Source organism: Frankliniella occidentalis, unplaced genomic scaffold, assembly GCF_000697945.3.
Source record: "Frankliniella occidentalis isolate FOCC.00 unplaced genomic scaffold, Focc_3.1 Scaffold52, whole genome shotgun sequence".
NCBI lineage: Eukaryota > Metazoa > Arthropoda > Insecta > Thysanoptera > Thripidae > Frankliniella > Frankliniella occidentalis.
The window spans coordinates 620,274-644,970 of record NW_026267182.1 but is presented as its reverse complement, the minus strand read 5'-3'; the positions used below and the strand labels follow the sequence as shown (position 1 = coordinate 644,970).

General features: G+C 54.4%; 1 protein-coding gene across 1 annotated transcript in view; it reads right to left on the bottom strand.

Moving 5' to 3' along the window:
- Positions 1-16,141, bottom strand: part of LOC127749418 (zinc finger protein rotund-like) — a 42,629-nt gene extending 26,488 nt beyond the window's left edge. The window contains exons 1-2 of the mRNA XM_052267452.1: positions 14,654-16,141; positions 11,766-11,957 (exon numbers count right to left, since the gene is read on the bottom strand). Coding sequence (XP_052123412.1) covers positions 11,766-11,957; positions 14,654-15,235 — 774 coding nt within the window. The 5' untranslated portion in view covers positions 15,236-16,141. The remainder of the gene's footprint in view (positions 1-11,765; positions 11,958-14,653) is intronic.
- Positions 16,142-24,697: the final 8,556 nt, after the last annotated feature.

The window sequence follows — 24,697 nt, the reverse complement described above, 5'->3', positions numbered from 1 at the left end:
CCCCCCCTCCTTTCCCATCTCCCTCTCGACTCCGCGGCCGCACTGTCTTATGATAATCACGTGATATCGGGCGGCTCAAAGACGCCTCGTTGCAGGCAGACCTGACCGTCTGGCGCAAAGCGCGGGAGACGGCGGCGAGAGCACAGTTTGAGTTGGTGCAACGGAGATGAAAAACGGGAAGTTTCGGTCCCTCCGTCTGCCCCGGGGCACTCTGTTCGCCCGCCGCACACCGACAATGGCCCGCCCGACTTCCGTGCGCCAAAATCAAAGCGGTAGCAAATATATCGTTTACAGTGAGTTATTTCAACCGGTCGCGAAATGTTTCAATCGATACACAATTGATACGGCAGGGGTTGGCAATGAAAAGAGAGGAAGGCTGCGACTCAAGCGGAAAAGGCGCAGACACAAGAAGACGGAGACGCCCCCGGGGCAGTAGGGGGGACCTCCGGTGGTGAACAACTGGGTCAGGGAGAGATGATACCGGAGTGGTCGTCCCGTCCCAGCCAGCCTGGATGGGCCAGGACGACCTAATTGATTGAAAAACCGAACCAACTCAAAATGTCAAAATAGGTCTGCTCTGCCTGTGAACACGACTTCACCGGACAAAAAAAGGCCAAAGAACACCTAAACCACTTGCCAAGTTTTATCTCCGTGTATCTCCTTTTACTTTTATTTATTTGCGGTGATGATGGTGATGATTATGTGAGGTTGGTGTGACAATTTCGCAACAAACGAGGACCTCGTGCCTGCCGGCGGGGTCTCGCTCCGCCGCATCTCGAATCAGGTCGGACAGGACAACATCGTCCAAACCTAGTTACGTTACGTGGGCCCCGGGAGCGCCCCCGATTGGTCACACGGCAGCGCCGCGGCCCGCCCTGATTGGAGGCGGGCTTAATTTCTCATCCCAACGGCGGCTAATTACCTCCGCCCCGGAGAGCGCATGCGCCTCCAGCTGCAGCGGCTGGACAACAAACTCACCTCCATTCGGAATAAAGGCTCGAATGACCACGGCCTAATTATCAGGTTGTCATTTTTATTTTTTATTTCTTAAAAAAATTCCTCAGTTTAAGGGAGGATTGAAAGCCCCTGCTTGCAACGAAACGGCAGGGAGGGACGTACTCTGCTTTTTGTTCCCATCGACCATGGTACGACAACTTTATTAGAATCAGGTTTTATGCAGACGCCGGGCTATAGGCCAAAAGAGAGACGCGGAGAGAGCACCTCCTGAAATCAGGGAACCTTGTTCTTCCGGGGGCAAAACGTTCTCCTGGCTGCACTAAATTTTCGAGCAGCAGCAGCAGCCGATCACATTCTGGTTCAGCAGCCTCCAGAAAACCCCGCGAGGCACAAACTCTCGCGCGCTGCTGTTTCCCACAGCCCGCAGCAGCAGCAGCAGCAGCAACAGCCCGCCGCTCATCACCATACGGGGAAAAATATCCGCAAACAGAGTGACGTCCAGGAGGACATAACGCACACAAATCACGTCGGTGTTCGCGCGGCGCTGGGCGTGGCGGGGCGTGGCCGCGCCGGGGCGCACAATGCATAATACGGTCATCCCGCCACAAAGCACGATCAGCGACCATTAAGACACTGTTGTTTGCCGAGGAGAGACCTGTCGACTCACCCCGATGTGACGCCGCATATCGCCGCACCCCGCGCGATGGATCTGCATAATCCCCGAGCGTCCTATACGGTACATCCGCGTCCGCCGCCCGGGTCCTCTCTTCTCCACGGCGGACCGCACCGCATGCCGTAGCTTCCGCGTACTACCAACCCGATCACGCGCGATGCGTGGGGTGAATCGTCGATATACCTTCCGTCTTTCCAACCGCGATGGGCCGTGTCTGTGTGAAACTCCCTCGAAAAGCACTAAGTAGGCCTCCGGCAAGAGCAGGAGACGCTGCTGCTTGTCGCGGTCCACATATAGCGCTGGAATGCCAACTAGGCCCGATTGCCATCTCTCTCTCTCTCTCTCTCTCTCTCTCTCTCTCTCTCTCTCTCTCTCTCTCTCACTTCGGCAGCATCCTCTTCGGCCCACAGGCAAATTCACGCGGGGAAGGGCAATAAAATCTGCCAGCCGGTGATGATTCGCTGTTTTGTCACGGCATTTTATCGCAAGGCCGGACTTTTACGAGGCGGCCGGCCGATAGGGGCGGTTGGCATCGGCGCCACCTCCGCGAAAGATGCGCGTGCGTGACCTAACGGGGCGAAACTTTCAGGAAACCACCGAAATATGCTTAGCAAAAAATGTTGAACCCTTTTATCTGCCCAGTGCTCACAAGCCTACCTATTTCCCCTCACTTTTTCTCTTCTTTCCCTCTTCCAGTAAAAAGTTTGTAATGGTTTAAATTTAACAACCCAACCAAGGCATCAAGCTTTTTCTGTAACTCCCATCCTCCTTTTTTTTTCTCGTCCATACGCATCGTTTGTGATAAACATATCTGCATATGATCGTGCAACGACCCAGGCACACAAAGTATCAGAGATATTTTTTTAAAATTTTTTTTTACCGTCTAGCCATCCGTTTTTTGTTTTGTTTTTTCGTTTCTACCTTTGCACACACATTTCTTTCGCGGACGCCTTCAGTTTGATGGGTAACGATCTCAAGACTTATTAAAGCACTCGGTCTCATGGGGTGCCCTACGCTCACCGGGCCGAACCGTGACGCTCCTCTTTACTAAACGTATGGACGTCACGTCGCGGCCGCCTCCAAAACCTCGCCAAAGGGGAGGAGTATGCAAACACGACACTCGTATGCGGTGAATACGCTCCGTTTTTAATGGCACCCAACATAAATACGACCAAGACACTGCCATACGGCCTCCCGATCATCATTCCACCCCCCTCTCTCCCAACCCCTTCTTCTACTACTTCTTCTTCCTCCTCCTCCTTTTTTCAACCCTTTATTCCTCACCCCGCGCCCCGTCCGCTCCTTCTTATGCAAAGACCGCGCCTTAATCATATGCACGCGTAAGACAAACGCATGGGAACTTTTTTAGTGAAGATGATGCTGCGACACGCAGCGGGGGGAGCAGGTGCGACACGGCTCGGCTCGGTCCGGACGGCTCGGCTCGGCTCTGTCTGGACACAGCGACTCCGGCTTCGCGATCGGGTTAGTCAGTCCTCCTTGTCGCGCGAACGCGTCTCGCATCTCAAACACCAAACACACCACACATTCTGCTGCTGCAAAATGATTATCTCGCGCTGCGACCAGCAGGACCAAGGACCACATCCAGAGGCAAGAGAGACAGTTCTCTATAAAGAAAATAGGGAGGATAGAAAGAGACAAACGACTTTTGACTTCCTTATATGTGGACGTCTCTCAAAGAGCTTCAGCAAGATAGGCTTCCAACTGACTAATTGTGATTATTGTGCTCACACTTAACTCAGAATGTGTCATATTTTTTTTTCTCAATGTCTTTACCCTTTTTAAAAGTTGCAACATGTTATATATAGTGCGTTTGCTCGAACATTTTTGGGGCCATTCTTGTCCTACGACGCACAATTAACCTGCTGCTTGTTCTCAGGGCCGGCCGGTGGCGGGCCGGTGGACCCGTGATACTCACATGAGCGGTTCCAATGCGCGAGGCGGACATGAGCTTTCCCATAAGTCCCTCTCCCCGTTGCTCACTCTCTCCCGGCTCTGCCTTTTGTTTTAGAGAGACTCACATCTCTCGTCGCCTTGCACGGTTCCGCAAAAGACAAAGCCGCGGACGGACAAAAAGGGAAGAAAAAGTGCGTCGCCGGTGAAAGAGACCGCTCACTTCCTTTATCTTAGAGGCATTAAAAGAAAGGAGGGGCGGCGTGGCCGGCGAGAAGGGAGGAGCGAGGGAAAGGGGGAGGAGAGGTGGTGGAGGAGGGAGGGGGGGAGCTCGGGGTGGTGTACCTGTGCGCCTGAGGGGTAAAGGATGGAAGCATCCCCTAGCGTTTTTTTTCTTTTCCTTCCACCCTTTGTCTCCCTTTGACCGCCAGGTCCTTGGAAAACACCTAATTTGCATGGCTAACCCTCTCGTCCTCTGGGTGCCTTCAACCCTCTCGGCATACCCACCCCGTCCGTCCCAGCCCTGTCCCCGCGGCGTCCAGTGGAGTGTCTTCCGGTGTCCGTCCTCACCGTGCCGTGGACGTCATCGCAAGGAAACGCGGGCGGTTTGGCGAGTTTGATGTCAGCTGGGCGGGGTGGACGGGACGGGCCGTCGGCGGCGCCCTAACCAAAGTAGTGTAACCTTTCCTAGGAAAAACGGAAAACGGCCCTAAAAGTCCACGCTATCCGGACAGAGGCAGGTTAACGCGGAAGGTGAAGAAGACTCGATTAGCATAGCAGCCTCGGCTTTGTTTCAGAGACGGGGGTCTTTGTAAACAGTGCGTTGTGTCTCCCGCTCATTTACATGCGCACATCATCCGTTTGTTTTCGACCCATCCATGGGAATTTTTTCTCTCACCGCGAACCACCCCGCGCGCGATGCGTTGCGAGAGAAAAAAAGTGTCCGCTCACCCAGGGGCGTGGGGTGGCGGCACCCCCTGCGGGAGAGGAACGGGGATGGAGAGAGAGACCAGGAGGACACAACAGTTATCTCCAGAAGTCGCCACTCGCATGAGAGGGCACCTGGGAAAACGGAAAAGGCACGTAGCGGAATCCTGCACTTCACATGCAAAATTGCAGAACTTGTTCAAGGTTTAAAGCTAAAATAATCTCGAAAAGCATTGTGCTGTTGAAATAAATCAATTTCATGTTTAAACAAAAAATGTACAGAGCCCCTCTCCCGTGTTTCCCGGGTTAATAAAAAGCTTCAGGAAGTGGCGGGCGCGACAAAAATATTCACAACTAGAGGAGAGGAGAGGCCGGGAAGGCAAAGGTCACCAACCCGTGCGGCATCGTTACGTAACGCGGTATCTGCAAGATAATCGCAAACGTCCGGCCAACGCGAGCAGTGTCGCCGTGCGACCTTGACTTTGCCGCAAGGTTGGCACACCTGCTGTATCATACGAGGGCATACCGCCACGCGCGAAGCAAACAGACTGAGTGTTTTTTTCTTTGTTTTCATGCAAAAAATGGGTTTTACTACAAATCGGACAAAAACTCGATTCGGCTGAAAGGCTTATAACTGCACCTGTAGTATCGTGACGTCAGCGCCACCATGACCTGCGCCACCGGGCTGTGAGTGGGCGAGGAGGAAAAAGGATGAGAAAAAATGCCAACACTTTTTTCTTCCCCCGCGGCGCTTGTTATTTTTTCTCCGGCCCTAAATCTATAAAAAGCCAACGCGAGGTGAAATCGCAGCAGAACAAGTGCCGTGGGGGAGAGGGTGTGTGCATCGCGTGCGCTTTTTATCCCGCAAGTGACATGCCCTTTCCTACCCACCCTCGCCCTTGCACGCCCCGCGTCGCCGCACAGTTCATCGTTCGCGGTGCAGCCCAAAACATGACATCACAACCGTAACGTCGGGTCCGTTGACCCTCGCCGCCACTCACGCGTGAGCCGGACCTTATCTTTCTTTCCGATTTTTTAGAATTTATTTCTATTTCTACAGATTTCGACACCTTTTTTTCCCCCGCCCAATACTTTTTTTGTATCTTTTCTCCCCTCTCCTCCGTTATTTGTTGTGGTGTAGTGAGACATATTTTACTCCCACTTTAGCGCGCCTTCGCTTTCCAGAATTGAGGGGGGAAAAGGCGGCGAATAAGCGGAACAGAGCAGATTCCTCCGGATGAGCAGCATAGGAGCGCGTGCGTCCCCTTGCAAGAAAATTAGGGAAAGTCAATCAGGGGTAAAGAGAAAACCGAGGGGTCGTCAACTTCGATATTCCTCCGTACACGGACTGATATTACCTCAAATATTACACCAATATTACTCTGGAAACTCGGGTGTGAGACAGTCTAACACCAAATGGTGTTAGGCAAAATACCTCACACCAAATGGTGTGAGACTAGTTGTGCCTCACACCAAATGGTGTGAGACCCTCTGTGTCTCACACCATTTGGTATGAGAAAGTATCACTCCATTTGGTGTGAGGCACAACGAGTCTCACACCATTTGGTGTGAGGTATGTTTGCCTCACACCGTTTGGTGTGAGGTATTTTGCCTAACACCATTTGGTGTTAGACTGTCTCACACCTGAGTTTCCAGAGTAGCCATATTACTGGTAATATTACCTCGATATTACACATTTTTCTAGTATTATGACGTCACAGCTTGAAAATTGGCTCAATATTACCAATATTATTTGTAATATTCAATATTCCTCCGTACACGGCCAAGGAGAGTTGACGACCCCTCGGAGAAAACTCCCCCTGATTGTTTTAGTGCTTATCATAGCCTAATGGGAACAATTAAAATGTTCATTTGAAAGTTATCAAAAACTGGCAATCAATGCGCCATTCGATAGAATACAGACCAACTGCACAGCAGATAAAAAATCGTCTTTACCAGAGCGACATCAAAACTATGGCAAGGACCAACAGCTCGAAAATAAAGATGCGTAAGACGTTGGGCATGACAAAAAGGAAAATCCGCGAAAGTCCTGAAGCGGATAGAGCGATTAGAATAAAATAATACAGCGCAGATATAGACTACGCTTGTAGTGTCACCTCCGCGAGCCAGTCAGCGGGCACTAACAAGGCTCCCTAATGCGAATCCATTACACCGAGCCTTGTTCGGGCCAGCGCGCTGCGATCCAGCGAATGCAAAGCCCATAATGACCTGTCACAACTCCATCAGAGACATTCGCACGGCAAGCCAGGCGCGGCGGGGAGGCGGCCGCCCATTCTCACAGTGTCACGGGAGGAACACAGGGCGAGGCGCGTCGTTGTCTCCAAAGGGTTGGAGTGCGAAACTGGAGAGAGGCCACGATGCGATCGCGGCGCGCGCAATTTCAAATCTAGGAGCGCAGAAGTCGACGGTAAGTCTCTTAACATTGGACGGATGTCTAGATCGAATATGTTTATAGCGCGCAATTTCTAGCTGAATTTGATATAGGAAGGTGGCAAGGTGGCGTGGTCTACATTAAAGTTTGCGAAACAAAAACAAGAAATATACTCGGGACGACAAAAATATCGGTACAATAATCGATATGGTGCTTTTTGCTTTAAAGTTACGGGACTTAAAATCAAGGAGCCGGAGAAAACGATGAACTAAAAAAGCAGCGGGATGAAAATAAAATAAAAAAATTCACACCACAACACCACCCTGGCTGGCCAGGCCGGTAAATGCAAAAGGGATAAGCGCCTATGCAAAGTGACTGAGGGGCTCATCAAAGAAAGGCAAGGAGGGGTCGAGGTGGCGATCGAAGCGCAGGCAAGGGTTGCGTTTTATATGGGGACGTGCGGCTTTGACAAAAAGGTCGAGACAAAAAGAAGTTCCAGGTACGCCTCTTTTATTTGAGACGAGAGAGAGGAGATGCTCAGATGAGAGAAAAAAAAGAGGACCCACACCCTCCCTCAGGTGTGCACTCTCTGTCGCACCCCTTTGGTTCTTCCTTGTGCTTCCATCGAAGGGGTTGAGACTTGACGTGCGGATCAAAATGTTTTCGTGTAATTACTTATTGAAGACGGTCATTGTGTATTGCCGATCAATAGGTGAGTGCCTGCGCGAGTGCGTGTGTGTGTGTGCGTGTGTGTGTGTTTTGTCGGTGGTGTGATATCGGATTCGATCGAGTATCTGGCCATTGTTGCCACTGCGGTGTGTTTATGCAATGCGGATGCGCCAAAGGCGAGCCAAAGGGCCACGCGCGCATTGTGCGTCGTGTCACAGGGCGCACTTTATGTTCGCGATTACGTCTTATTGAAAGCTCCTCCATGGCACATTTTATTGAGTCATAGATAAGAGTGTGTGAGCCGCCGGTGCCCCCTTTCGTTTATGGCGAGGACTGGAAACCGCGAGACGCGCGTGGTTTCTGCGTCATGTTTGATTGTTTGGAGAGGTGTCAGGCCGCGAAATAATATACCGCCCGAAAAGACGACCGCTGCGACGACGACATGGCATGTCACCGCGTGGCAAACTGTTAGTATGGCAAAAATCACTACGCCTCTTTCTGGGCGATGGAGTGGGGTCTGCGGGGCTGATAAGGGCTGTGGCTTTCGTCATATTGCAAACGAGCTTGCCAGGCGAAGCAGACGAGGAAACAGACGGTCGCCGCGATATCGTGGAAAGCAAAGCCACACGCAACACTGATAGAACCAAGTCTTCTACCGGCTGACACTGGCAAGTGTGCAAATGCGACAAAAGTTGCATGATTCAATTTTCAGCAGTTGCACACCTACCAGTGTTCACCGGTAACATTCCCTTTTTTTAAAGTGAAAGTGACATGGTATTTTCATATTTTGAAATACATCTCCAATCAATTTCAAGAGTATATCTCCCTGGCACCCGGGTATTGTGCGTAGTACCTAAACGCTCCCCAAACCAGAACTGGGCACTGTAAACCAGCCACCTAGGATTTCAACAAAATGCTCTATAATTGAAAGCTTCCTTCAATTTTGGCCCTGGGCGAGAAGCGGTATTTTGATTTTCAAACCCATTTCATGGCACTTCCTGTCGGACGGGCTGCCCCCGAGCGAGCCTCGGCCCGCAGGGTGCCCCCCGACACCGGCCCGCAGGCGGTGGCCCCACAGTGAGCGTACATACAACACATTGACGCACGGTGACGAAACGTTTTTGTTTCAGACGAGTCGCCATTGGGGAGCCGACGCTGTTACCTCACCCCCAAACAGGCGACAGGCAGCAGCACCGTACTATGCTCCTCGGACCAAACGGGGCAAAAGAACGTAAAAAAATCCCAGACAAAAACCGCCTCGCGACACTTGACTTGCATAGCGAATGCCGTAGTAGTCTCCCCTTCACTTCTTACGCATAACAAACGCTTCTTTATTTGACGACGTCTTTTAACGACACGGGGCACAGTCTTGCACCACACAGGGGTACGTACCTAAGGCCCACAGACCAATTTTGATATGCTTGCAGGTAAAATTTTGACGGTATTCTATCTGTCAGCAGGTTTTCGCGGGCAGAAAATAAAAAATGGAAAAGAAATAATGCAATAATAAGCGCGCGATTGCAGTCTGCTGCACAGCCAGGCCGGGTGACGCATATCAAATCGCCTCGATCCATCACATGTCGGAATCGTCTGTCTCTCTCAGACTCAGAAACAACCTCCGCTACTAGTCCTCTCCCTCTCTCTCTCTCTCTCTCTCTCTCTCTCTCTCTCTCTCTCTCTCTCTCTCGTTCTCTTTTGCTCTCTCTCGTAGGGCTAGCAGGGTGGACCGCGTCTTGTCTGCTACTTCTCGTGACCATTCCAGATATGACTCTGAAGAACAATTATAAGTTAACCGACGGTTAAATTTTCCACGAGAAAAGTTGTAACGTTATTCAATTTCATAAAGTAAAACAAAAAAACTCCCATAACACGACGAACACTTGTAAAATTCTTCGACGGTTAGAAATAACCAAAATAGGTCTGGATAATCGGTGTTCTCTGCCAATTCGTAAAGTGTTTTTTTTTTTTTAAATTGATAATAAAAAGTATCTTGAATGCGCTGCGTTCATACTAAAAGTGCTACACTTAACGAAATACTCCCCCCCCCTCTTTTTGAGTTTAAATCATCCTCATTATAAAGGTTTCGAAATATTTCTCTCGATAATTACGCTTTCTGCTGAGAAAAGCGCAGCAGCGGCGTGGGTATCACACCGGGCGGTAAAGTTATGAGCTACTTGCCGACACCATAATTGATGATTACGACTAATTTACGTGTGTTGGCCCGCATTACCATATCCTCTCTTTCTCTCTCTCTCTCACTACCCGCCAAGGCGCGAAGAGGAAGACGCGCGCGTATATCCGCGCCGCGCTCTCTTTGCATACGCCGTCCTCATCACCATCCCGCGCGCAGCATCCCGGGTCCAAGGCGGCGAGGCGGGCAGGTCCACACACCATCCGCATTGAAAACCGTCCCGAATTGACCAGTGATTAATAGATTGATGGATGGACGGTATGAGGATGCTAAGTAGGTGTGGGTTTAAAGCAGCGAGCGGGCCGCGTGTGTTCCGCCCGGATCAATTTTCGCCCTAATTATGACAGAGGGAACACCGTGGGAGCTACCGCTGCGTACGGCCGTGTCTTTGGAAGATGGATTATGGTTTCCAGACGCGAGAGATGCAAATCATTACGTATCAACTAGTGCGATGCACGTCCACGTCGTACGTGCGGCTATCGACCTGGGGAGTATCGTCTCAAACGTACCGACCGTCCGCGTCTTTGTCAGCACCTTGACTAATATCGCACACAACGCCATAGAGCCATTTACATTGACAAACCCGTCCGAAAAAAAAAAAGGATTCCAAGAAGGAGCAGCAAGCAATCCCGGACGTGCAGCCGCCCACGTAACAGGGCACTGCAGCACCTACGCTACGCACCCATCCCTCTTTTGTCTGCCGTTCGTGCTTTTGTCACACGTCTTCCAACATGTATAAATATACTTTTAAAATACAAGGGTTCCGCCGCCTTGCAGATACGCAACACGGCAAGGGCGCGACGAATCTTGACCACGCAAAAGGGACCCACCACACAACGACAACCCACGCAAGGGATAAACAGATGCGTGTACCTTTCGAACGGAGGGGACTGTTTTGTCGTTTTCAAAAACCGTATAGCGCCAGACCCATAGCCAACGCCTCATTAAACCGTGCGAGTACGGCGGAGCTACTCTGCGCTGAATAACAAACGGGTGCGTCTTGAAAATAATGGATAAATTGTGGCGTAATTCAATTGAAAGTGGCTCAAATAATAAACGTGTTGAGCGTGACTGCAGGGATGGCTATCTGGCGCCAATGACCGATGACGCAATAGCGTAACAAAGACGTGAAAGGGGATGTTGTCGAATTCTATCCCCCCACTTCCCCGCTCGCTCCAACATCCCCGAATCCAGGCCAAAAAATAGTAATCATAAAAATAATAAAGATGCTAAAGTGCGTCGACCCCTAAGGGGGCAACCCTTCCAATAAGGGGCGGGGTGGACAGGCGGTGGGGGCGGGGGCGCCCCTTTGGGGGCGTTGACCTGCCCGAAGAAACCCATAAAACCCTTCGGCAGAGCCACCGCCGCCGCCACAGCCCCACCCCCACTCGCATGCCCCGTGCCGCTCCTCGCCACGCCCCACAAAAGGAAAACGAACGACCATAAAAAGGGGTGTCTTTATACCCGGTAGTGACAAGTGCACCAACGGGGGGGACCTGGTGGCGGACCCGGGCGGGAGGGGTTTGTTGCGTAACACACTGGAAGAAGGAGAAGACTGACCAAAAAAATACAAAAATGCAACTTTTAGCCTGTTGCTGCGGCTTTTTTCCTTTTCTTTTTTTGATGAGCACAGCAGACTGAGGTAGGGAATGGAGCCCAAAAGAAGACGAGTTCGATGACCTATAGGGAGGGGGAGGGTAATAGGGGGGCTATGCTTATCGGGTAGTAATATATAGGAAGAGGGCGCCGCGCAACGAAAATAACAGAAATGAAACAGTGAAACGATATGATAAGGCGAGAGACGTAACGCAGTACAAGTATTTGGCTGGGTCGACTGACGGGTCATCATCCGCCTGACCGGCTGACCCGGTGGCTGGCGCGCGGCGCGGGCTTGACCCCGCTCGAGGGCGTGAGAGAGAAAACACGGAAAAAAGTCGCGAGGGGGTAACGTTATAAAGTCGGGGGCCATCATATCGACGTTAAAAATGAACCATATAGTCACCGAAACTTTGCTTTATCCGATAAAAAGTCCAATCTTTACTCACCTCCACAGCGCCGTTCCACATGTAGTGCACGCCATCGCTGCCACCCGCCGAGTTCATGTGCTCGGCCATGACGGACATCCAGTGGACCAGCCCCTGGCCGTTGGGGCCGCCACCGCCCGCGCCCTTGGGGGGCATCGGGTGGCCCCCCGGCGCCTGCTGACCGCCATCCGCTTGCGACCACACGAACGCCTTCTGCAACAGGTGGGAGAGGGAGTCATTAGGAACATGTGAGGTCGCCAACCACATCAGTCTTATTTTGTGCTGTTCTGCGGTACGGTTATAGTGCATTGTTTTGCTGCCGGGGATAAGAACCAGAATCACACAGATTTATTCCCTCTCATTCACTCTTACTTCACTACAAACAGCAGTGTTTTTCGAATCATGTGATGTCACATTACATTACCTGTGAAAAGTGTAACATTCTTTTCAATGATACTGGCACGCATCACTTTTCATGTGACTATACAGTTTACCATACTTGGCCTGTCTGAGTCACGTTGAAGTGAATGTGACATCACGATCTAACCAATGTGAAAGTTTTGACATGTTATGTGACGTCACATATGAATTGAATAATAGAATAACAATGACGATTGGTGGAAATGGTGAATTTTACGACGTAGCTTTGGCTAAATTGTTTAGAAAAGCCGTCATAGTCACGGCTCAGACTGGGCTCTCTGGACTGGGCCTTCGGCGACGACGTGCCGCTCCGCTGCGAACACTCCCTGCTATGCTCGATCACTTGGAAAATTTGGAGATGCGGTCCGGCGGGGCGTGGCGCGGCGTGGCGCGTCGTTGGCGTTGGGTGCCCCGCTGTAGCGCGGACGGACGCCCCGCGATGACGCAGCATGCCAGGTAGGCCGCCGCCGACCACGTCCACGGCAGACGACGCGGGGGAGAAACAGGTGGAAGTAGAGGGGATAGAGGGGGGGGGGCAAAAAAACAACAACCGATCTGTTTCTAGAGCTCCGCTAGAGCTATGCTGCCACGACTCGGCTTCGGTTCGGTTCGCCTGATTCCCCGAATGAGGGGGTTGGGGGGGGGGGGGGGGGGGGGGGGGGGGGGAGGAACTTCCATTTCATGGCGATTTTCGGCCCGGGCAGCGGCCTCCATGCCGCGTCATAGAGCCTCCTTCCTGCAGCAGGGCTGGTCGTTTCATTGAACCCTCTGCGGTAGCGGCTTGCCATGTTGCCATGCGAGTGGTTTTGTTCAGGAGGGAGCAACAAATTGTAATTATTATTCATTTGTAGGCGAAAGATCACACGTAAAGCTCATAGAATAACAAAATAATTTGCAGCTTTTTAGAAACAAAACTTGGCGCCTAAAAACATCGCTTCTACCCGCGCTTCGACACCCCTTGCGGCGTGTTGGCTGTAGTTGGGCGCGCGCGCGCACGCCCACACACACACACACACACACACACACGTGAATAGCATAAAGGGGCGGGCCGCCCACCGCGCGGGGCCGGGCTTTTATAAGCTAATTACAGATCGATCGCCGTCCATTGATAACCTGTCAATAAGTGGATACAATTTGCTCTCCAACAACCCCTTTGACCGCATGGTCCTGGTCTAGCTCGCCTGTGTTCGTGTGTGTATGTGTGTGAATGTGTGTGTGTGTGAGCGCGCGCGGGCTACGCTTTCATAGACCGCTCTCCTCTCCCCTCACGCTGACCTGCTCTAGCGCACCCCCCCCCCCCCACACTCCCTTCCTCCTCCGACACTCCCACTGCTTTGAATAACAAAGGTCAAATAACCAATCAGCATTTCGAAAAAGCCCGAGGGGAGCCCCCGACAAACAGTTTAAAGTTTCCTATATGTGGTAGATTGAATGTCCTGTAATCTATTTTAAAAAATTATGTGGAATAAGTGAATGTAAACATTTCGGAAGGTGTGGTGTTACTCGGGAACCCCGAGACATATCCCAGGGCACAAGGAAGCAGTGGAATGGTCACTCGCTTCATAGTTGCGCGGGGTGGGGTGGCTGCCCTGCAGAAACCAAGCCAAACTGCCGCAAGAAAAGTATAAATCCTTTACGCCCTATAATGGTGTGCGGGGGGCGTGGGAGGAAGGCTGGGGAGAGGGGGAGGGGGACGGAAGAGCGCATAGGAGAGACAAGGGGAGGCGGATAAAAATGCAAAGGAGAGAGAAGGGAGAGACGGGGCAGACGCGGAAAAATAGACGCGGCGCACTGGAGGGGAAAAAAATAAGTCGGGAGAGCGAGAGAGAGAAAGGGAAAAGGGGGCGGCGGGGGAGAAGAGAACGACTGCGGACGCGGCCACTATCGCCCTTCTCTCTCTGCGAATCAATAAAGTTGTATTGTATCTCTCTCACGCACACACTCTCCCGACGTCACCCTCTCTCGCTCCCAATCCCAACCGCTTCCCTCTCCTTTTTTTTCCACGGCTACCCTTCCCTCCCCACCCCTCCCGGTGGTGCTACGCCCTGTAGCGCAGCCACCACCCCCTCCTCCTCCTCCACCTCCTCCCAGGTTGCAGCTCAAAGCCTTGTCATCAGCGAGGTGATTTCTGCTAATGGAGACCTAGTAGTCCAGCTACCTGGCGGGGTAGGGGACCCGCCGTCGGGGCGGGGTGAGGCGGGGTTAGGCGGGCCGGGCAGAGAGGTTGGCGAAAAAGGGGTTGAGTAGCAGTAGCCGTCGCGCCCCGCTCTGCTCCGCTCCAGATGCATTGTGGCCCGGGACACAATTAGCTGCAGTCTGATGGCAGCGCCGATACGGACCACGCGCCCCGTCTATTTGGCACAAAGTCTCTGCGGCCGCCGCCATTGTGACGGCGGTGATGACGATTGTCATCGCTACATAAGCGCCTTTTCTGCGACAAACAAAGGGCGGCGGGCGCGCGGTGCGTCGCGCGCGCACCCCTTGCCTACCTCTTCGGGGGGTGACGCCGGGCTGTGCAGCGGCGCCCGGCCCAGGGCGATGCCCCCGGGGAACGCGGGCGCCGACGACGCCGGCAGGTCCTCGTCCTCGTCGTCGTCGTCGTCGTCGTGCTGGTGGTGGTTGTCGGACGGCGAGTACGAGCCCAGCTTCTCCGTGCGCCCGAGCACGGCATTGGTCAGCAGGTGCTTGTACACCTCGGCGGGCAGCAGGAACTGCTTGTTGTTGTTATTGTTGTTGTGGGCGCCGGGGCCAGCGCTCGCGGTCGAGGACGACGTCGAGGAGGCCGACGACGCGTCGTCGGGGGACGGCGCGGGCGACGAAGCCACGTGCCGGCGCAGCTTGCCGTCGTCCTCGTCCTCGTGGATGTGCACCTCGGGCGCGGCGGGCACCTCGCCGTCATCCTCCTCATCCTCGTCGTCGTCATCAGCGGCGGCGACGACGACGTGCCGCGGCGCCGGCGTGGCCTCCCTCGGCCGGCGCTCCTCCTCCTCGTCGTCGTAGTCCGAGTCGCTGCCGCGGTCGGCGCTGCGGTCGCTGCAGGGGCCGCCGCGCGCCGCGCCGCTCTCCGACATGCGGGGCCTCCGGCAGCTCAGCGCGGTACGGCTCAGCGGCGGGGCCCAGACATAACCTCGCTACGGCGCTGCTAGCGCGGCGGGGGCGGCGGGCCCAGGCTCGGCCGCCATAACCTCCCCCGGAGCCTCGCGGCGCGCTGCTGCCAGCGCCTTGGGGGGGCCCCCGGCGCGGCGCCTTGCTCTGCGCCTCCTCCGCGGCGCCCTTCCCTCGCCTCCGCCGCCCTCGCGATCGAACCTACGACTGCTGGCGCGGGCACGACGGCGCGCGGCCCACGCGCGATATACCGTGAAAAAATCGTTTGAGCAGGCGGCGGGGGCCGCTGTCTGCTGCGGCGGTCAGGTGGGCGCGCGGCGTGGCGGGGCGCGGCCGCCTACCGCACGCTACCCCCCAGGCCGGCCAAGGGGGTAATTAGGAGGTACCCGCGGGGAGGGGGCGCGCGGGCGCGACCGGCCGCCGGCCCACTGCGGGGGCGTGGGGAAGGTCGGGGGAGCCCGCCCGCTGCCTCGCGGTAATCCTGCTTGTGGCGGTGGTGGTGGTGGAGGTGGTGGTGGTGGAGGTGGTGGTGGTGGTGGAGGTCGCGGAGGAGGTGGTGGTGGTGGTGGCGGCGGCGGCGATGACGGTGTTGGTCGCGTGTTATCGTACACCGGCGGCTAAAAGACCACGTGATCACTGCAACGCGACCGGGGTATGTCGCACGCGACTTGTCGGGGATATGACCGACGCAAAGCGTGACGCGACGTGTGGCGGGTACAGGTGCGCGCCTAGACCGCGAGAGACGACGCCGACAACGGTATGCCGGTGTCCGCGAGAAAGGAACTTCCGCTTGCCTCTCCTGCCCGCCGTCGACTCCCTTCCCTTTCGCGAGCAGGCTCCGCCAGTCCGCCCTGCGCCCCGCCCTGCCGCCCAGCTCGACGCGAACTAAGACATCGGCCCCCAGTACGCTGCAGCCAGCACCGCCAAGAAAAAAAAATACGTCCACACAGAAAAAAAAGAGAGAAATAAAAAATGGAATAAAAGAGGTGGAGAGAAGATAGAGAAACAGAAAGGGAGAGAGAAAGCCGATTCCAGGCGGCGGCGGCAGCGAGTGTGGACGGGGGGAGAGAGAGCGAGAGAGGGAGCGAGAAAGGGAGCAAGAGAGGGGCGCTATACGCGTGTGTAGTGCAGCGGAGAGAGCGAGAGAGAGCGCGCGCGCGAGGGGTGGGGTGGAGCGCCATAGCCCAGGGGGAGGGGGAGTCGGAAGGGGGTATATAAAGGTATATATACAGACTTGGATGTCTGGTGAAGGGGAAGCGGAGCGGGGGCTCGGGGGTAGGAGGCAGGGGGAGGGGGAAGGGTGGGGGAGCAGACGGCCGACGCCATGGAAGGGGTGGCGAAAGGAGCGAAAAAGAAAGAGAGCGGGGGGAGCGGCGGTGGCGCCCTGGAGAGCAGAGGGGGGTGAGGGAGCGAGGGGTGCGCGAGGAGATAGAAGAAAGGGAGAGGGGGCTGGAGGACAAGGAGAAAAAGAGAGAAGAGGAAGGGGAAGTAGGAAGCAGAGGAGGTAGAAGAAGAACAAGAAAACGGGAGAGGGAGCTCGGACATCTAATGCAATGTTACATTGATCTCGAAATAAACCCCCCCACACACGCAAGCGCGACCAGATTGTTGTTTTTCCATCCCCCTTTCTAGCTTTTCTTTCTCGTGCCATCCTCCTTATACTCCCTCCAGCCTCTGCTTTTCCTCTCCCCGATGTGTTATTTTGTTTCTTTACGGCCATAAAGAAAAACTTTTTGATAGAAAAAATAAATAAACGATAAAAGAAAACAACGTGCGCGCGCGCGAGAGGGAAAAGGCGCGGGCGAAGAAAAGGGCGCAAGCTGAAAGGGGGCGGGAGGGAGCTGGAGTGGGAGGGGGCGAATGGGGAGAGGGGCAAGGGAGGAGAGGGGCAAGGGAGGAGAGGGGCAAGGGAGGAGGGAAGCAATGGGGAGTTTGCGAAAACACACATTTCATCCTTATTTTCTTTATACTGGTCATGCTGCTTGCGAGTGTGTCTGTGTGCTTTCCTTCCGTATTTTTCTTGCGCGCCAGCCGACAACGTCCTCACAACTACAATGGTCGGCCCTAACCCGGGGCTCGCCCCCGGGGCCACCCCCCCCCCCCCAACCCGCGGGGCAGCTGGTGCTGGGCTGGTGCTGGGCTGGTGCTGGGCTGGTGCTATGCCCCGGTGCTGGGCTGTAGTCCTGCCGCTGCTCTCAACTAGAGCAGCCGAGTTCAAGATTTACACAAAACACAGAGGCGCAGCAGAGAGCGGGGCTGGGAAGCGCCCAGAGAGGCGGGGTCAAGAAGTGTCACAGCCAGGCGAGCCGGGCCCGGCCGGCCAGAGCCAGCCACCTGTTGAGAGGCCAGCGTTCTAATGACGACATGCACCGCAGTGGCGGCGCGCGCGCAGCCCCGCTAACGAAGGTCAGCTCGGCCGCGTCTCCGCTCCGCTCCTTGCCGTCCCGGCCGCCCCTCTCCCACCCAGCCGCTCGAGTAGCGCGGGTCGCCTATGGCGCCGTTCGCAGGCGCTCGCCTCGCCTCCGCGCTGCACCGCACACAAACTGTCTGCTGCTGCTCCAGCTCATGGCTAGGCCGTGCTCATGCTAACGTGCGCCAGCGGTAAAGGGAATGGGTGGAGGGAGAAATATGACGGGGTCGCAAAACGACCGGAACTCCACAGGAGCCCCATAATATTTTTACCCCAGGGTGCAAATATCATGAGGTTCCCATTAACTCTAATGGTATGGTACTGATCCATTGGGACCCAATGATATTTGTACCCCTGCCCCTTTTTCGAAGGGCACGTTAGTAATGAATACGATCTCATGGAGCAGGGGATATCTCGGGTCTCTAAAGATCCTATGGCAGAGGTGCAAAGCACACGCGAGCAGACCCCAGACTGTCAACCCGAGGCATGCCGGCGTCCTCCTGAGCGCCGCGCGCTGGCACGCCAGCACGGGCGGACGAGGCGGCGGCGGCGGCGCGCGATCCTGCTGCATCTCGGCCTGCTCCCGCTGCTGCAGAATGCAGCGCCCGTAATGGCTTCCTATACATTAAATTTTATGTGTCTGCTGCTCCTCTTCTCCGTCGTCCGTCCGTCCGTCTTGGTCTCCCTTCACTCCTGAGTCTCTCACTCTCCATTTCTTTCCCCTGCGCCCCTCTCGCTTGCAATGAGCATGAGACAGGATATGGAAGGCGGCATATGATTCGCCTCAGACAGGAGCAGGACGGGTGTACTACACGACAGGACCACCGTAGCCAGCCTGTTGCTTGTTGCTCTGCTTCGCCTCTTGCTCCTCACACATGTGAGATCAACTTTCCATTTCATACAGATTACGTGCGTAAAAAATAAAAAAAAAAATAAAAAAACACACCAGGGAGGGACATTAAAAAGTAATACGGACGCGAGAACCTGTGGGCGTTGGTGTGACGCGGATAAGGGTAAGACATCGACATGCCATGCACCCAAAAGGGAGAGTGAACGACGGAAAAAAAAGAAGATAGGTGAGGGCACCGCGACCGCACCGCACATATGGCAGACGGCAGGGGTTGATACGCCCCCCCCCCCCCTCATACCCCTCCATCGGCCCCTCAGGCATGATCAGGCCCTGATTCCATCCCACTCATTCACTTTCGCCCTCGACACGGGGGCGCAAGGTGGGCAGGGGCGGCCGAGCCGAGCACCCGGAGGGGGGTAAGGAGGGCGGCTAAGGTTATGAACAAAACGACCCGGGCGGCGGATGTTTTACAGCTGCTTTGCTCGCTTGCATGCGTGATGCACCCCGCAGGTCGCTGCTGGCTCGATGCATCTCTCTCTCTCTGACACACACACATACAGCCAATTTCCTATATGATATATTATTTTGGCAACGAGGGGGGCGGAAGCAGACGGGAGGGCCACATTGGCGGCGGTTTGGCGCGCGCAACAAAAGAACAACAAACACACTCTTACCTGCCCCCCCGAAATCTCCTTCTCTGTCGCACCAACCCTTTCGCACGACAATAACAACGCGACTGACAAAGAGAGACAGGCGGCGACCACACCGACGATGTCGCCGTCGTCGGCAACGTCGTGTGAGATGCGCGCGCGATGCGGCCAATCTTATTATTTCGCAGTTATTTTTTTTAATGTTCGCGCTTCCTTTGTGCCCCTTTACCATACCCCGCGCACCGTCACACACCACTGCTATTCTCTCCTCTTTTGTATGTTCGGTCGCATCATTTTCGTTTTTTTTTTCTGGCTCGTAGATGATGAGTGAGTACGCGGACATATCGTGTGTGTATGTGCGCGCGCGCATGTGTGTGTATGTGTGTGTGTGTATGTGTACAAGGGGAGAGATGGGGGCTCATCTTCTTGTTTGCAGGTCCGCCCACTTTTCGCACCCCAACTGCCAGGCCCCCGGTGGCGGCAGCTTCCTCTGTCATGGGCTGGCTCGGCCAGCTCCACCCCACCCCGTCCACGCAAAGTCCGATGGCGCGAGGCAGAACCGCATAGGCTCGACCTCGAGCGCGGGCATAGGGTCCTAACGGTCATCCATCCCAGGCAACGACAATGCCGCGTGGCGAATCTGGCGCGCGCGACGCCCAAAAGACCCTCAAATTACCAACAGACTCGAACACCCCCGCTCCCTCCTCAAGTCTAGTCCAATCCGTCTCCTATCTACGAAAAAAAATAACTATAAAAAAATTGTTGAAATACCCCCGGGCTTGGCGTCCCGCAAAGCCCTAGCAGGTGCCATCGCAGGTTACCACTGTCAAAATTGTTCGCAGGTTTAACGGTTGAGATTTTTCATTAAAAATGTAGCTAGCTATAGCTACAGCTTATAAGTTCTACCGATCGTAAATTTACGACATAATTTGTAAATCTTAAATTCCGACGAAAAATATTGTATGTTACAGAGATATTTTTCAGTGCCAGCGCTGGCGTCACGTGACGGCCCAGGGACATTAGTGCCGGGCAGATGACACACTAATAAGCAGGTAGCGTTGGCTCCTCCGCCGCGAGACCGTCGCCGACCTCGTCACCGTCATCTTGTTTCCCACCACGCCCACCGGATTGGAACCCGGGCGGCAGAGGCGGCGAAACGGCGGCGGCAGGGGGCGCGCTGAGAAAGGGTTATTAGCAGCAGCGACACTGCCTGCGAATACAGAAACGACACCACGACCGCCGGGGTCCAGATCATCATCACCATCACCACCGGCATCATCAACACTGGGGTGACATCATCATCAGAAGCATGAGCAGCACCAGCAGCACCACCACCAGCGGCCGAGCCAGCGGCAGCGGCAGCCCCTGGCGGCGGCTAGCAGCAGCCTCCCCTTTGGCCCGGTCCTCCCAAACACACCGACATGACACTGCTGCATCGGTGCAGCAGCAGCAGCAGCAGCAGCATTGGCAGCGGCATAATCGATAGCTTTAAAAAAGAATTACAGGCCATTCGGGTGGAACGCGCGCACGGCGAGGGGGAGGGGTGGACAGTCCTGCATAGCGCTGCTGCTGCTGCTAGTGGCACAATGGTACGCGAAAGTGATTCTCACATGGAATCAAACTTTGCGCGACCGAAATATCAAACATTTTTTGGAAAAATATGTTTTCTTAAGTTCAAAGTATATAACATAACACAACACAAAATACTCCATGCAGATAACCGCACTTAGTAAGGGGAAGGCACCGACACATCGCACACGGCAGCCCGTGTTCTTTTTTCTCCTTACTCGTATGTTCAGTGTGTCCGACCGCCCTCAGTCGCGCGCCAACTGGTGCGGAACGAAAGGGCGCATATGCGAGCAAGCAAAGAAGGAGGGGCGTAGCTGGGGGGAGGGAGGGCGGGGGGCGACACATTGCCATCGCGCGAACCCCGGAGCCCCTCATCAAACATTAACCCGAGTGCGGACGCGCCAAAGACAGCTAATTTTGCCCCCGGTCCTGTCCCCGCTCCCAAAGTTTGGGGGTCCCTCCTCGCCTCGGCCGCGCAGTGCCCCGCCCCGCCGGGCCCAGCCCTGAATAAGTGATGAGTGGCTCAGCATACGCATGGCACGGCGCCTGACGTTACCAACAAGAAAACGACCCTAACGAAAAAAGAAAATATTCAAGGGCATTAGAAAATAGAACACGCAAAATAACTTTTATGAAAGATTTAAAAAAAAAAAAAAAAGGAACAGAAATTCTCAGAACGAATGTAAGTGATGACTGGTGAGCTACGTTTCACTCATTGCAATTTTGAAGGTAAAACAGTAAAACTTTGTTTCAAGGACATTTTTCCTTGTTTCAAGTAAATGCTGCTTCAAGATCAATTTTAACCATGAAACAAGCTGAAATCATCTTTCCAATGAGAAAGTCTTATTCCAAATACATTATTGACTCGTTTCAAGAGTGAATTTAACCTTGGAGCAGCATGCTCTTAAAATAAGAAACCATTTTTCTGGGTGTGCACTTCAGAAAACCACCAGTTATGACTGGGCACTGGTAGTACTGCTGAACTCCGCGCATGACTTTGGCAGTACCCCGTCCCGTCACTCACACTCCCGGCGTGGTCAATAATCACCCCCGTGGCGATAAATACGTCCGCCGTTTGGCACAACGGCAGTAATTTTTGGAGCCAGCAGTCCGGCTGGCCCGGCTGGTCCGGCTGGTCCGGCCGGGCCATGCTGCTGCAGCGGCCGGGCGGTTTGGTGCATTCCCGCGCGACCGCGGCGGGGGAAATCTCATTCACGTCATAGCTGGCTGCATCAAAGTGCAATTAATTTGTTTATACATCGAAATAAATATGTCGTATCGTGATGCATTGGGTAGAGAGAGAGAGAGGGGCCTGGCCCCGAAACGGGCGATTCAATCCGCCAACCCCGCGCCTCTTTCGCGCGGCACCCACCCCCGCGAGCGCGTCTGCCCCTCCCCTTCTCTCTTCTCTGTTATCGGCAATTCGCCGTTTGCACCGCCGCGGCCTGTGGTGTAGTGGCGTAGGCTATACAAACATGATCATGACCAATCTTCTAAAATAAAAACAAAAAAACAACACCACATAATTGCAATCTTTTTCGATAAATGAAAAAAAGGGGGGAGGATAAAGAGCCGCGAAATAGCGGAATAGAGATGATACCCGCATCCTGCTGAATTGCAAGCACACAGGGGCCAGTCCAACACGAAACACCCTGCCCTGTGGCGGACTAGGATTATTTGAGAGCTCATAGATATACACCGCCGGACTATTGGAAAATAAAATGGCTTATAACAGGTGTTTCAGCCATGCAAACGTTGCGATATTATTATACCAACACAATTTGCGCTTAAACTAAGTGTAGTAAACACGCATGAAATTAGAAAGTGATCGCATGTCTGTTTTTACAGATCCAAGTTTTCTATACAAGGAAAATTCCATATAAATGTGACCAACATTTTCTTTTAAGTGGTAAACCTCGAGAGACACTGCCTCTTGCCGCTGTCAGCAGTGTAGCCGAGCCACTCACTTCCATGTAGCGGAGCGCCGATTGGCGGTCGCGGCCCGCTGGCGGTCGGGGCCTAGGCCTGCCTAGCGAATAACTAGCCCACCCCGCCCCGCCGCGCCCCTGCCGCCCACTACACTATGATGGGGGCCGGCATATTTGCAAACTAGTGGGCGGGGCCTGTCCACGATAGTGCTCATCTATTTGCACTTCAAATTGGCGGGTGGTGGGGGGAGGAGAGAAGGGGACGGGGGAAAGGGCAGATTGGCAATAGGACGACGCAAAATGGAGAGTTCAACTACGCTGACATGTGTCGAAAAATGACAACATGCCGCCCACCTGGCTAAAAATTAAAGACGCTCATTTTAGCAGAGCAAAAATGAGCGTGGGGTGGCGGGAGGGACGAAAAGAATAAAAGGGGCGCAACAGCAAACGCGAAGAATAATAAAGGGAAAGACGAAAGAATATGAAAGGTTGCTGAGAAAATCGGGCCATGTTTTCTTTCCCTTTCCCGAAAATGAAAGGAAAACAGAAGCACAGAACAAGCGACTATGGCACGGGCGCCTACAGGGGCCGCGCGGACTGGCGGCGGGTACAACAAGGGAGAGCCTCCCGCAACACACGCTATGGGCACAACGTGCAATATCATCATGTCAGCACAAATTTGGTTTCGAAAAGATGATAATACATTTTACTACAGGTCAAATTTTTGTCATTTCAGCCAGGCACGCATCACCCAAACAGCAACAACACGGAAAAAACGCCCCCTTTTCTGGCGCTTTTGCCCCTCCACCCACCAAATTGCAAACTTTTGTTCAACAAAGGGTGATGAATTCCGCATACGCCCCTCTCCCTATATGAGGGGCCTGCTCTGGGCGATCCACGCTGTTTTGGGCGTAGTGTTGGCGTAGTTCTTTCATGTGCTGCCCCCAGTCGCCCCCACCCCCAGCCCGCCTCGGCCCGGCCCGTCCTTGTCTCTATGGCGCCGACAATTTTCGTCTCCTATGAACCTCATTAGGGAGGCGGAGTGGCGCGAAAACAAGAAAAAAAATAAGAAAAAAGGAGCAGGAGGAGAAGAGGCCCAAGTGAAAAAGGCCTGGGCAAAAGGGTTGTGGTGTCGGTCCGACAGAGATGGAGGGAGGAAGTTAAGTGAGAGGGGCATACCACCCCGCATCGTAGGACCCGCAGATGACTGTGTATGTGTGTGTGCGTGTACATGAGAGAGAAAGAGAGAGAGAGAGAGAGAGAGAGAGAGAGAGCAAATGTTTTAAACTCAAACTACTCGATGCGACGGCGGCAGTGGCAGTATGCACCAATGCCAAATGAATGAAATGACGAAAAAGTGGGGTCCTGCTAAACACATCGGGCGCAGCTACATAGCGCGATGCTGCGCTGCTGGAGCGCGGGTGGCGGAGAGGGGAAGCGACAGAGAGAGAGAGAAAGAAAGACAGTGAGGAAGATAGTAGCGGAGCGAGAGCGAGCGAGCGCGGGGCAAGGGGAAGGGCGAGGGGGAAAAATAAAAAAATAGAAGAGCGGGCAGAGAGGGAGGCGGAAGTGAGCGGGGAAGGGGAAGTCATCTGCTGGCGAAAAAAATCCATACGTCGGACAAACGGGGGAGAGAGGGGCGCGGGGAGAGAGTGGGGTTGCTGCAGTGGGGTGGGTGGTGGCGGTAAGGGGTGGTGGTGGTGGCGGCGCGAGGTGGGGTAGCGGGGCAGGGCGGGGCGGGGCGGGACCGTGGCGCGAGCAAACGCCGCACGCAGTGATCACTCAAAGGCCCACCTTGGCGCCGCACCCTTAACCCCTCGAGAGGACCCCCGGCCTGGCCTGACGGGCAGCGGGGGCAGCGGGGGTGGGAGCGCACGGTCCATCCACCCACCCCCGGGTGCCGTAGGACCGTAGGGAGCAAGCCTCTCCGGACGACACCAAATTAAACTGGCAGCTTAGAGCCCCGAGGTTCAGGTTACGTTGCGGTGTGCGGTGCGAGTCACCATGGAGGAGCCGAGAGC